Below are 13,754 nucleotides of genomic sequence, written 5' to 3' on the forward strand. Positions count from 1 at the left end.
TCATTTTTGAATGCCACATCTCATCCATTCAAAATTTTCAGAGAATTGTCTAGGTATCAGTGGACGGAACTCATTGGTTTTGGTGAAATTTGGAAAACTGGAAGGGGCTAATGGGCAACTCACAAAGGCCTCTGCATCTGGTTAGCAGGCACAGCAGTGTCGACCACCTCTGTAATTGTCAATAAAGCAAAGAACTGGTTTCTGGCAGCCAACATACCAATACTTCCTATCTCAGCTTCACCCAATACAGTTTAAAAAGTTGACATCCTGAATGACTTATCTCCCAGACAGACAGAAAAGTAAAGAGAACGGCGTGAGAAAGGGGGCACACAAAGAGCCCCTAAAATGGGGGTCCCAGTATGAAGTGAATGGGGGCCATGAGCCACGGGGGCACATACAGTGCCATGGCATGGCTGGAAAATAGGGGACAATGGTATGGGGTTGGACATGGGGGACACAAGAACCCCTGACATATGGTGGATGGGGGATGGGGAGGGACATGGAACCACTGCCATGTTGGATAAGGGGGGTATAGTGAGGAAGGAGTGAATGAGGGGAAACATTGATTTCCTGGCACTGAGGGAGAACTGGGGACAGTGGAATGAGGGATAAAGACCTGGAGTGAACACTGAGCTCCTGGAATGTGGCAAAAAGGGGAACAGAGGGCACACAGAATCAATGGCATGAGGAAGGGGTAGGGGTGGGGTTGCATGGGATCCCTAAAATAGAGGGGGGTGGGAGTGGGGTGCACAGGGAGTCGGGGGGGGGGGAGAATAGAGAAATGCAAGGAGCCCTGGCATGTGCAATGTGCTTGGCCTACTGAAGCAACAAAGAGTGTGACCTTTTTATTGCTTTTAGCCATCCACATTCTACTGTAATCATCATCTGTAGCCAGCATTCGTTTGTTCCAGATGAAGACATGGGACTGTTGTACCTTCTGGGGTTCTTAGACTAGTTTACAGATTTCCCATAGTGTGAAAGATACATGCATCAAATACAGAAGGGTGTGCGTAATCCCCTTTTAAGTAAAGAAAACAACGAGGAGGCTGGAGGATCTCAGCTCACCTTGGTGTTTTTATCTATGGTAGCTGATGCTATTAATATTTAGGTGGTTTGATTTCTGAACCAGTGAATTAAAGGGCTGCAGTGTCGGCTTCATTCAACCGACAGTGATCTTACCAAACTAACTGGTGCTGAACAAACAGCCTCTCTTCAGTCACTAGGTCACAGCACTAGTAGAGACTTTCTCTAGAAGGTCCTTAAACCACACAGATAATTTGTACTGTCCATACAAAATGCCACTGATTGACTGATTCATATTATATATTTATTTGTTTGGATCATTACCTGATCAGCTACAGCTCGTGCCAATTTGTCCATTCTAGAGCCTGCTTCTGCAATCTTCTTGGCAGCATTAATGACATCAGATGTATTCTTCAATGGTCCTTTACCTCTGGAAAGAACAATATGGATATACTACAGTCTAATTAAATCATGTCACAGTTGCAGTGTCCTAACTCAGTGTATGATTATTTATTTTATGAATGCCTTCCTAATTTACTGCAACTTCACCTTGGACTTAACTACTAATTATACGATAGCTTGATTAAGGAACGGGTCTGCTATATTTCCTTTCACATACAAAATGCCTCGCTAGCAGTTTAATTTGATGGTGCCTTCAAGCACATGAACTATGTTTAATAGTATGTGCATTTTTAAGTGCTCATTAGGAAAATGTCCCTGCAGGAATACAAAACTTTTTAAAATTTCTGTTATTCCCCAACCAGTGCTTAACACCAAGTCTGCCAAGTCTAGTGCAGAAATGTCACATTAGGAAATCTCTTCTCTTAGATTTCTGTCATAAAGCTGCTAAACTACCTGAGGCATAATTCAGTTGTGCTTAAATTTTTTTGCTTGATTTTTTTTTAAACTTTACTACTAATCTGTCTCTCTTGATATTTGTAAGATGATGTAAAAGACCCAAGTTCTTATAAATAATGATACCACCTAATTCTTTTATAGTGATTTTCACCCGCACATCCCAAAGTGCTTTACAAAGGAGGTCCACATCATTATTCCCATTTTATACGTGGTGAAACTGAGGTGCAGGAGGGGAAATGACTTGCCCTAGGTCACCCAGCAAACCACAGGCAGAACCAGGAATTGTACGCTGGTCCTGAGTCCCAGTCACCTTAACAGTGACCGCCTATGGTTTTATGTCAATTATATGAAGAGATCAGCACATCTGGTTGTAGACCGCTCCAGACATTTGGGAGTAGGGTGACCAGACAGCAAATGTGAAAAATCGGGATGGGGGTGGGGGATAATAGGAGCCTATATAAGAAAAAGACCCAAAAATCGGGACTGTCCCTCTAAATCTGGACATCTGGTCACCCTATTTGGGAGTTATTCCATTTTAAGACCACGGAAGTCACCGTAGGCAAAGGAGAAGCAAAGCGTTTGTTGTTTGTTTGTTTTTTAGAGAAAGATGTTAAAGGAGTAACATCTGGGGTAAACAGAGGCACTAAGGTCCACTTAGACTTTCTTTTAATTTACTCCAAACATGACAGTGATTTTACTCTCATTTTCACATTATTTCTCATCTTTTGATGTTAGAAACATCCAATTACCAACCTTTCAGTTTGAAGATTAAGGTATTAAAATGTATGCAGTGTGCGGTAGAGAAACCTTTGTACTCTGGTCCCCTGAAGAAGTTATTAGATCATCACCTCTCCCTCCCCAGAACTGATGGCAAGGCATGGGGAAATTTTCATTCTGCTTCAGGAAAGAGAGGTGAGAGATCCAGACCAAAGAGAGATTTTGTTTTAATGTCCCTCTCATGAAGGGTATAGGGGGATTTCACTCCTTTCCCATGAAAGATAGGCGGGGGGGGGGGGGGGGTAGACATATTGTAGGGAGAAGAGAAACTCAGTTCTCTAGAGAAAGATCCCTACATGACTTTTTCCCTATAAAGTGCAGGAAGGAAGAATAAGGCCTCAGTGGGTTTGGGTTTTTTGTTTGCTTGGTTGTTTGTTTTTTGTCTTGCAGAAGTGTGGCAAAACACATCCAAAACATGAGCTTTGGAGAGGATTTTTTGGTCATTCACTCCCCAAAACAGCAGGGATTGTAGCACTGCATAGATTACTCTAACTTTAAGAGGGTGCATTTAATCTCTTGTAAAATGGTCCCTCTGGTCTGATTAACAATGTGGCTGGATATAAACAAAATTGATTTTGTTTAAATGATAACATTAATTAATAGCCTTTTGATGCACTGTAATTAGAACAAAATATTATAGCAAGGAAAAAAGTCATTGTTATTGACAAATCCTGATGAAAGTTACTTCTGGATTAAATCAAGGGCTGCTTGTTTAAAGAAATTCAGTCATGAGAATGAGTTCAGTGGATTTTCTGCCATTATTTTTGATTGACATTCATTGCAATGTTCAGCAAGACTTGTGCATTTTGACTCTTGCTGGACAAAAGGTCATTTGAGGGCCTGTCAGGTCACACATTATCCTTGCTGCACTACTTCTGCTGAAAAACGAAAAAACATACACGTTTAATCTTAAATGGTGAACTGTTGAAAATAACCAGGTGAAAGGAATTATTTGGGCATGTCCCCCCAAACCAACCAACAAGTCACTAAAGAGTCTCAAATATAAAACTGTTTGTTTGATGTTCTGGCTTGTTGGTAGGAAGCACCTCTGCAACTGATTTCACTGGACCTACTCATGTGATTCATAGAATATCAGGGTTGGAAGAGACCTAAGGAGATCATCTAGTCCAACCCTCTGCTCAAAGCAGGACCAATCTCCAGACAGATTTTTACCGCACTTCCTGAAATGGCCACCTCAAGGATTGAACTCACAACCCTGGGTTTAGCAGGCCAATGCTCAAACTGCTATGCTATTCCTCCCCTGTTGGAAAATAGAACTGGAAGGGACTTGAAAGGTCATTGAGTCCAGACCCCTGCCTTCACTAGCAGGACCAGCTACTGTCCCTGACAGATTTTTTTTTTTTTGCCCCAGATTCCTAAATGGACCCCTCAAGGACTGAGCTCACAACCCTGGGATTAGCAAGCCAATGCTCAAACCACAGAGCTATCCCTCCCCCCCCAAAAGCTAACCCCGTGGTTAGGAGCTTTGCTGAATCAGGATGGAATTGCTCTTGTGCTTAAGTACTTTGCTGAATCAGTGTCTTAATGCTGAACAGTGTTTAAACAATATTGAAGATCTCCTTTGTGTTAAAAGGTAAATACACAGGGCAACGGGTATAGAACCAGCAATATTAGAATTGTTATAGACACATTACCTAAACATTGTAAATACACTCAATGTTCCTTAAATGCCATAATAAAGAAATGATGCAGGGTTCCAGAGTAAGCACTCAGTACAAATTATTTTGCGCTTACCTAGTAAAGTCCGTCATTTCCATCATAATCATGCACATCTGCTTTGCCAACACAATGATGTCATTACCACTGTCATCCCATTTGGCCACCTCAGCGTCCAGTTTGCTCTTTTCTTGGTGGAATATCTCTACCTGCTCCGCAATCTTAGCCTTCTCCTCCTGAGGCAGTTGAGCCATGATAGCCTGGATAAAATGTAGAGTAGTTGCCCATCAAAAAGAGAGCTAGAAACCATTTTAGTTTCTAAGGGTCTAATCTGGCAAGGGGTTGAGCACCCACAACTTCCAATATCTTCAGAGGGAGTTGATGATGTTAAATCCATCACAGCTAGCACTCAGCACTTTTTAGGATAGGATTTTAATTCTGAAAGCTGTAAAGCCAAATGGTACAGATAGTTTCTTCAGAAAAAGATCACTGTTATAATTTCACACTGAACACAAAAACTCACAGGGACTCCATACAGAATAGCAGAAACCAATCAAAGCTTACTGTGTATAGTGCCAGACCCTCACCTGGTGTAAATCAACATAGCTCTACTCACTTCAGTCGGATTACACTGATTTATGCGAGCACAGGATGTGGCCTCGGCTACAGTGAAATCTGCCATAAATGAGTCCAGTTGTCTTAAGTGGACCAGATTGTTTAGTATAAGTTATAGCATAACCACATGACAAGCAAAATTGAACTGGAAACCTCACAGGTGTGCTTCAGAATGGTCTCTTAAAACAGGGGTGGCCTATTAGAGTTGGTCTTTAGTACTGATTTCACTGTCAGAGCATTCACACTATTAAACATTTTTTTAAATTAAAGCCTATACATTTAATAACCTGGTCCAAATTTTGTTTTCACTATATCAGCTATTTCAAGAGTAACTACAGCATATTCTTGTAAAACAAGGGACTTTTATAGTCCTTATAAAATCTTTGCAAGTTTAAAGACTGTACATCTATGACATTGTAGACTGAAGAGAGTGGGCAGAAGCCACTACAATCCAACTAAAAGACAGGATTTTTTTATTATATCTGAAACTTTAGACAGATCAAAAATGAAGGAAATACACACTAAGAGGCAGTCCGTAGTTTGGCTAAGCTTCAAACACCTCCACCTCTCTCATACCTCACTGTCAGTCAGAAACACCCTGGCTTTCTACTTAACTTGAGGTTGAAATAAGCCATGACATGCAAGGGAATATGTTTAAAATGAACTGAATGAACGTACCTTTCAATAACATTTAGTGGTTTAATTTGTTCTTGGATGATATGCAAAATGGCACTAAATAGGTTGATTCTAATTTGCCTTGACTATTAACAAAGAAAAAGGAAAATTACCAAAAAAAATGGCAAAATTATGAAAGTTACTTTTGAAGATCAAATGGACACTTCCAACAATGATTCTCAAGATGAGATACTATTTGGCTTCGGGGTTCTGAAGACCGCATTATGCATTTAATGGGGTGTGACACATTTAAGTGTCATTACATTTTTTCTTGTTTATGTCACTTTCAATCAGCTGAAGCCTTTCTCTACATATCCTTAAAATGCTCTTGGCTTTTAAAAATTCATAATTGACCTTTTCCAAAACTGGAATTAAAAAAGGTTATCTATAAACAGTAGATCAGAAAATGAGAAATTTGCAAGTTAATCATATTAAAATTCAACACATGAGTTTTAATTAGGCCTTATCAATGTAACTCAGCGGTTTCAAATGTTAACACATTAGTCTTTCCACAGAGAAATGCAGTGCAAGTTAAACTCTCTCTCTTTCTCCCCCCACCCCCTGCCCCCTCTAAACACTCTAGAACTGATGAATTCATTGTAACTAATGGGATGTGAAAATAAAGTTCTGTATGATCAGAAAGCTAAGAAGGCCAATCTGTATTACTTGTGTTTGGTTCCTGTCTTTGTGGACAGTCTAACCTGATTTTCCTAGTACTGGTCCAGTATGTCTTAATGACTCTGTTTCAGTTGCTGATGCATTTCTAAGGAGCCAGACCCGGCAGCAAATGCAGCTTGTATATTCAAGTTTTATCTCCCGTCAAAGACAGACACCAAGCCTTTCCATTGAAATGCTAATAGAGTTTATGAAGTAGGCATATTATACAAATCTATTATAGCCTCTAACTAAAAACCTAGCTTTTCTCCAACAAGGAGTCCTGTATGGCACGATCCTCCAAGAGGCTGAGTACAGGGGTGCTGGAACAGGAGGGTCCAGGGGGCCATTGCCCCATCACTATTATCCTGCGTTAAGGGTGAGTGACGGGGGTGGGAGGGGGCAGACAGGAGCGAGCGGGACCTCGAGGGAAGAGGCAGAGTGGGGGTGGGGCCTCGGGGGAAGAAGCAAAGAGGGGGCGGGGCCTCGGGAAGAGGCAAAACGAGGGCAGAGCCTCAGGGGACTGGGGATGGGGCCTCAGGGAAAGAGGCGGAGCTGGGGGATGGGGCCACTGTTCGGGCACCAGTGGCCCCCCTACATCTCAGGAGCCTCCGGAGCTCCTCGCTGAGTAGCTTCAGCTCAAGGGGTCACTCAACACAGTGGCTTTTGTGGCTTATCACACTGATCATAATCATCTCATTTTCACCCTGTCTTCCTTCTGATGCTGCTGTATCCACCCATTGGTTCTTGTCTTATACTTAGATTGTAAACCCTTTGGGGCAGTGACTGTCTGTTATATTTTTGTCCAGCACCTACCACAATTGACAACCACAATAATAACCACAATAGGATTTGACAGGTTTCAGAGTAGCAGCCGTGTTAGTCTGTATCCGCAAAAAGAAGAACAGGAGTACTTGTGGCACCTTAGAGACTAACAAATTTATTAGAGCATAGGGCTGTAGTCCACGAAAGCTTATGCTCTAATAAATTTGTTAGTCTCTAAGGTGCCACAAGTACTCCTGTTCTTCTTTTTTTAATAGGATTTGAGAAGTAACAGAGGGTCCTGTGGCACCTTTAAGACTAACAGAAGTATTGGGAGCATAAGCTTTCGTGGGTAAGAACCTCACTTCTTCAGATGCAAGTCTGAAGGATTTGAGATTACTCAGCTGCTAGCTGGATTAGGCCCTTAATAAAGATGCTGTGACTGTCCCTATTTCTCTTCATCTAAATCTATTTTTTAAATTCTAATTTTAATTACTGAAAGAGCAGCATGATCTCACTGCCCCAGGTTTAGCCATGAAAGAAATAAGGACAGAATCGGAATCAACTGAAGAGCACCAGGAAACTTTTTACACTTTAGTTTATTTCGGCACTCAGTCTTTCTGCATGTATTAAACATTATATTACACTCTTTAAACCATAAAAACCCCTCCGATATATCTGCCATGGTTCCTGGGCAGGCTGCCTCTTCTGAGACCCTTTGCCAGTCCCCTAAGTGCTCCCTTTCAAGTGACAGGCCGGTTCCTCTACCTCTCCTGTGATCTGACCACTCTCTGACAGGGTCTCTGGGATCCAAACTTCCTGGTTACCAACCAGGCCTAACGGGTTTGGCCTAATGGGTTTGGCACCTGCCAGGACCCTGTGGGCAGCAATGGCATGCAGTGACCCAGAAGCAATTTTTTTTTTTTAAGTAAGATTTATTTGCCAAAAAGTTCACAGCACTGAGACATGGATATAAAACAACAAAGAGCTCTGTGTGTGGACTATTTTACCTACATTTGGCATTCCCTTCAAGGTAGTCATGACATAACCTCAGTGCCTCTGTTCTGTTGGGGACCAAGTTACAGCCTGCTTGCTGCAGACCCTGCTCCTCCTTCAGTCTGTGTCAGCCTGCAGCAGCTGAGAGCTTCCCCCTTCCTTTCAACATCTTTTGCTCTGCAGATTCTCAGCTTTGGCAAACAGCTAAGCAGGGTTGGGACCAAGAAGTTGTTGTAGTCAACCTGGCTATGGTGTTTTGGTGTTTGGGGGGATGCTCCCCATCTAAGCTAGTGTGTTTCCAGTTTGGTTCCCCAATAGCTCTCTTTTTATCCATCTGAAGAGTAAGTAACCCACCATAAACAAATATATAGAGGCATGCACAATAGTCATAAAAATAAAACAGATATTTTCCAGTTCTCCACAATCTCTCTCCACTGCTTCTGTACCAGGTTAAAAAAAGGGAGGGTTTTAAACTCTCTTTCCAGTCAAATACATGTTCATGTGGTGTGTTAACAACACAGCATTCACTTGATTTCTTATCTGAACTGAGCAGCCTACTTAGCAAAAGGTAAACATTAATCAGAGGATGGAATAATCCTGAGGGTCAACCAACTTCATTTCTCCAGCATCTCTGACCCCTGAAGCACTTGTCCGCTTCATTTGCAATCGCCGTGCATCAGCTGAGGTCACAAATCACAATGTCTCCAGTTTATCATGATATAATTATGCTGGTAAAATTACATTGACTCAGTAACAAATATCTTCAATTACAATTAGATTACAGAGACTACTCAGCCCCTTCATCAGCTTTCCTAGACACGTCAGCACACCGAGAACCATGACAAATGTAAGATATCTTCAGATAGTGCACATTATGCCCTTAAGGTTGGTTTGTTTCTTTGTTTTAAATTTCCTGAATACTCTTAGCTACAGTACCTTCCAAATGTGCAAGGCCTTTTGCTATAGTTCTAGCTTGAGCAAACAACTGATACAAGGCATCCCATAACCCTGAAAAAATCATATAATAAACTTGGTCCAAATGTACCGCAAGCGAAAAGACATGAATAAATATCTATACCTGAAAACCAAAATTGCCAGCCTCCTTGCTGAAGTGAACCCAAAAATTTTAAATCGCCCAATTAGCTTTCAGAGGCATACCTTTTCCTCTGGAGCTGTATACGGAGTTGATGGGGTACATGGATTTTATACTCACCCTTGCACTCTGCCCAGCAATAAGCTGGTCATCCTCAGTCTGAACACTCGTTCGGCTGCGAACATCATAATCTTCTTGTTCAAAGTCTGAATCATCCTCTAACTCTTCAGGGGTCTAGACACAGAGAGAGAAATAGAGAGGAGGAGGAGGAGGGAGTGATGATGGGCTTATAAAAGATACAGACAAACTCCAGCGTACAGTAAGTTCTTATTTCATCGACTACCTGCCCAGGAAACATTGTTTATTTTTTTCTTTTAAATTAACTTGGCTGCCCAGGCAGTCAGGACCTGAAATTGAATTGTCCTCACAATTAAGTTGTTCCAACTCTGGAGTCTTTCACCAACGACATTCATCATCGCCTTGCTGTGATTTCTCTTAACTCAGTTAACATGATGAATGCGGTCTCATGAATGCGTATCTTTTGGATGGATTCACTGCCGAAATGCAATATTTCAAAATAATGCTAATTGGTCTATAAAGGGAGACTAATACTATTAGAGTGCCAGAACACCCTTCAAGAAAGAAAGTAAGTACCTGGGAAAAGGTAACCGACAGACTGGTAGAAAAAGAGAAGTCCTCAAAGCAAATGCAGGGCTCCCCCTCAAAGGAAATGTAGATGATCTGGTCAATTATTTTTAAAGCAGGTATAACATTTTGAAACATGCCATCTTGGTGGTGATGGAAACTAAACACTCTGCATAGTCCCAGGCCTTTGTAACTTATTTCTTCCTCAGGCCCATTGAGTGAAAGATTGTTAGCTTTCAGGGCGTGCTGTGAGATACACCTTTTCTCCCTTGCCCAAGAGAATTGGGTGTTGGACAGGGCTGGTCAGTGGTGGTGCGAGCTCTGTTGGGGGTTGCGTGGGGAAACCAATTAGTTTTTGTTCCATTTATGTTGTCACTAGGTCCTTTGATCTAGTGGGTCTATTTATTTATTAGTGTAGTTTTACAATGGTTTTGCATTGGATGGGTGCTCTTGTATTGTAGTTTGAGGGGAACACAATGACTAAATAAAAATATATCAATACATTATTAATATTAATATGTTAACAATACCAAAATGTAACAATATATTGGACAATATTGAGCAGTTAATAATATTGCTAGGAGCTGCCCTATCCAAATAAATAATCATAATAACAATACAGAACAGAGAGATCACAGGTGTCATTGGTGAAATCTTCCCCGCACTACCCTATAAATATGGCTCATCTTTAGAGCCCTGCATGGATATCAAATTTGTATCCATGAGCCACAAACATGATCTGCTGATGTAAAGTGAATATCTGCAGATTTGCTGGGCTCTAGATATAGAATTTGGATCCGCATCCATCCGCTATCCGGAAACATATAAAGCAGATATCTGCAGATCTGCAGGGCTCTACTCATCTTTTAACCTGGAGGTATCACCTCTATGGCAGAAAGTGTCCACATTAATATATTCAATGCTTGGCGGCCTTGTTGCAACTGCCAGCAGAGGTGCTAATCATTGTCAGTTAAGAATATAAGAACAGCCATACTGGGTCAGACCAAAGGTCCATCTAGCCCAGTATCCTGTCTTCTGACAGTGGCCAATGCTAGGTGCTCCAGAGGGAATGAACGGAATAGGTATTCATCAAGTGATCCATCCCCTGTAGCCCATTCCCAGCTTTTGGCAAATGGAGGCTAGGGACACCATCCCTGCCCATCCTGGCTAATAGCCATTGATGGACCTATCCTCCATGATCTTATCTAGTTCTTTTTTTAACCCTGTTTTAGTCTTGGCCTTCACAACATCCTCTGGCAAGTAGTTCCATAGGTTGATTGTGATTGTGCTTCCTATATGGTTATGTGCACATGACAAGAAGAGGGAAATGGGCCATCTTCACTTGACTTATAGAGTGTGAATTAAATATGAGTTTTGACGTTGAGCTCTGAAGGAAGAAATAACGAAGTATGACAGTATGGCAATGAACGCTGGCAGAATCACTAAAGGGATGCATGTACAATTAGTGCATGTAACAGGTTAGACAGAAGATAAAGTGGAGGTGAAAAATATAAATTCTTTTCTTTTCTACTACCGGGGAAACTGTTGACGGCTACCCATCATTATAACATCCCGCTGTATGGTTCTCTTAATACCTCCATTGTATGTGCTACAGTCATCTCTCAACTGCCTAACAGCTAGACCGTGACATTAAAATCTGCCTAGTCTGTAGCAGAGCCAGTCCAGGAGAAAACCAGAGAAGGACTTGTACTTCAGAGTCCAGCTATTCATCAGCTCACCCCTTGATCTAAGTGCTTTTCATGAATCAATTTATTTCACATGCACCATGCACTTAGCCAGCTATTGTAACTGTCAAATAGAGGGAGGAGCCAGAGTTCCTCCTCATTCCTGCTCCTCTCAACTCCCTCTACTCCCAGTTGCTCACAGGTGACCATACTGGGCAATTAGTCTCTCCCAGCGGCGTAGCGAGCGCCCTCCGTACCCTCCGACTGGAGGGGGCCCCGCAAGGAAGGGGGCCCCTAAAAGTGGCAAAATAATACCGCATTCCAGTTTCTGCATTGTAAGGGGCCCCGCCTGGACAAATGTTCGGAGGGGGCCACCGTTCGGAGGGGGCCACATTCTTTGTTGCTACGGCCCTGGTCTCTCCTATACCACCCACAGCCAAAGTTGCAATCTGAGCAGGGTAGTAAGGGGGTCTTGTAACTACCCTATGCAGCCAAGAAAGGGCTGTGATAATCTAGCCCTGAGAGAACAGCATGGTAGAACAATCAAAACAATGTGGACAAATGATATCAATTTAGGGCACAGGAGGAAGTCTGTGAAAGACGTAAGGCATACTCAGGAAGCTCAGCATTTAAGTGGCTTATGCCTAAGAAAGCATTCTGAAATGCTTTAATATCTGATATTTGCTGTTTTACAAACCACAGTACTCAAAAGAGGGAAAAACATCCAATTTGGTTTAGGTGGTAGGCTTAACAAACAACAACCTCCCCTCCCCCCAAAAAAGAACCCTAGTCATGCAAAACAAGGGACACTTTAATAGAGGTATTTTTGTGTAACAATAGTCTACAGTAGTTAGTGGAACCTAAATACCTCCTCCATGCACAGCTCAGATCTAGCCCCAAGCTAGCTTTACACCTCCACACCTCCATCCCGTTTTCCGTTAAGGGTTTTCAACTCTGGAGGATGAAATGTCCTCATTTTCTTCCGAAGCTGATTCTTTTCTGCATTAAGATCAACCGTAGCGATCAGCTAGTTTTAGGCCCACATTTGAAATTTGCCTGCACGTTTTTGCATGTGCCCAACTTCACACCCACCACGTCAGGTATGCACAAAAGGGTGAATGCACTTTTGAAAATTGGGGCCTAAAACTGACTCATCAGCTGACTCTTTAGGTTGTAATTTACTATTGCAACATTGCTTTCCCACAGCCTGATCTCTTAAGTATACCCCTGAATGCTAACTATCTCTTCAATTGCTTGGAGACAAGGCACAGAGATACAAACCACACTTTTATATAACACATTGACTTTTAAAGTACACTCCTTACACAGGGTCTTACAAAAAGTATCATGGGATCTTTAATGTCTGTGCACAGCAGACAGGATCTTGTTTTTAAAATCTAATCTCCAAGGCTCACAACAGTGTTTGGAAATTAATTAATCTACTTTGGAAGAATGAAGGACTGATTAAATTCTGTAAGGATTTGAACCTGTTGCTATTCTAACAATAACAGACCCCAGTTGTCAGGATCGAACCTGAGACCTCCGGAGCTTAGTGCATGAGCCTCTACTGCATGAGCTAAAAGCCAACTGGCTCTTAGCTAAGGCTGTAGAACAGACTCATTTTATCTCTCTCTAAGTGGTTTCTGAGTGGTCTCATTTAAGTGCCACTAGATTGGACAGAGCACCACACCCAGGAGGTCTGTGGGTTACACTATAGGCACCAGTAAGACACCCATATGAAGTCCAAGTTGCATCAATCGTTGGGGGCAGGGAAAGCAAGATCAAGCTACATTACCAAACTGCAATGGAAGCAAAATAATCTTCAACAATATAAGTCTGTTCTACCTTCAATGTGGCTCCACCATAAACCAGAGGGAAAAATTGTGCATCCATCAGAAGATAAAAAGTCTATATGAGCAGATTTGAAAGGGTTGTTTGGTTTTTTATCAGTTTAAATATATTTTATAAAGATAAAAGAACCACCCAGCCATAGTTTTATATGTATTTGACAACTGTAACAAATGCAATTATTATAACAAATCCAGCATTGCTATAACTCCAACAAGCCAGTCTAACCCTCCTAACAAGAAAAAAGAAAGACAAAAAATAAATTACCCTATTCTCCCATCAATAACCAGACACCCTCAGAATTCTTCCTACTCTCCAAAAACTAGGGGGGGATACAAAGTTCTTGGAGCATTCCTTGGAGGGTCAAATCTGCAGTATTTTGGACCAAGAGGGGACTAGTTCCATACCTGAGAGGCCCTAATAGAGAATGTCCTGCTAGCAGCATC

The 13,754-nt window shown here is 41.9% G+C and overlaps 1 protein-coding gene across 8 annotated transcripts in view; it reads right to left on the reverse strand.

Annotated features, from left to right (window-relative positions):
- Nucleotides 1–13,754, reverse strand: part of CTNNA2 (catenin alpha 2) — a 766,120-nt gene that overhangs the window by 40,443 nt on the left and 711,923 nt on the right. For all 8 annotated transcript variants that reach the window (XM_065597259.1, XM_065597255.1, XM_065597256.1 and 5 more), the window contains 3 exons: nt 9,251–9,364; nt 4,414–4,595; nt 1,348–1,453 (listed from right to left, as the gene is read on the reverse strand). In XM_065597259.1, the coding sequence (XP_065453331.1) occupies nt 1,348–1,453; nt 4,414–4,595; nt 9,251–9,364 (402 nt within the window). The remainder of the gene's footprint in view (nt 1–1,347; nt 1,454–4,413; nt 4,596–9,250; nt 9,365–13,754) is intronic.

The sequence above is a fragment of the Chrysemys picta genome, chromosome 5 (genome assembly GCF_011386835.1).
Source record: "Chrysemys picta bellii isolate R12L10 chromosome 5, ASM1138683v2, whole genome shotgun sequence".
NCBI lineage: Eukaryota > Metazoa > Chordata > Testudines > Emydidae > Chrysemys > Chrysemys picta.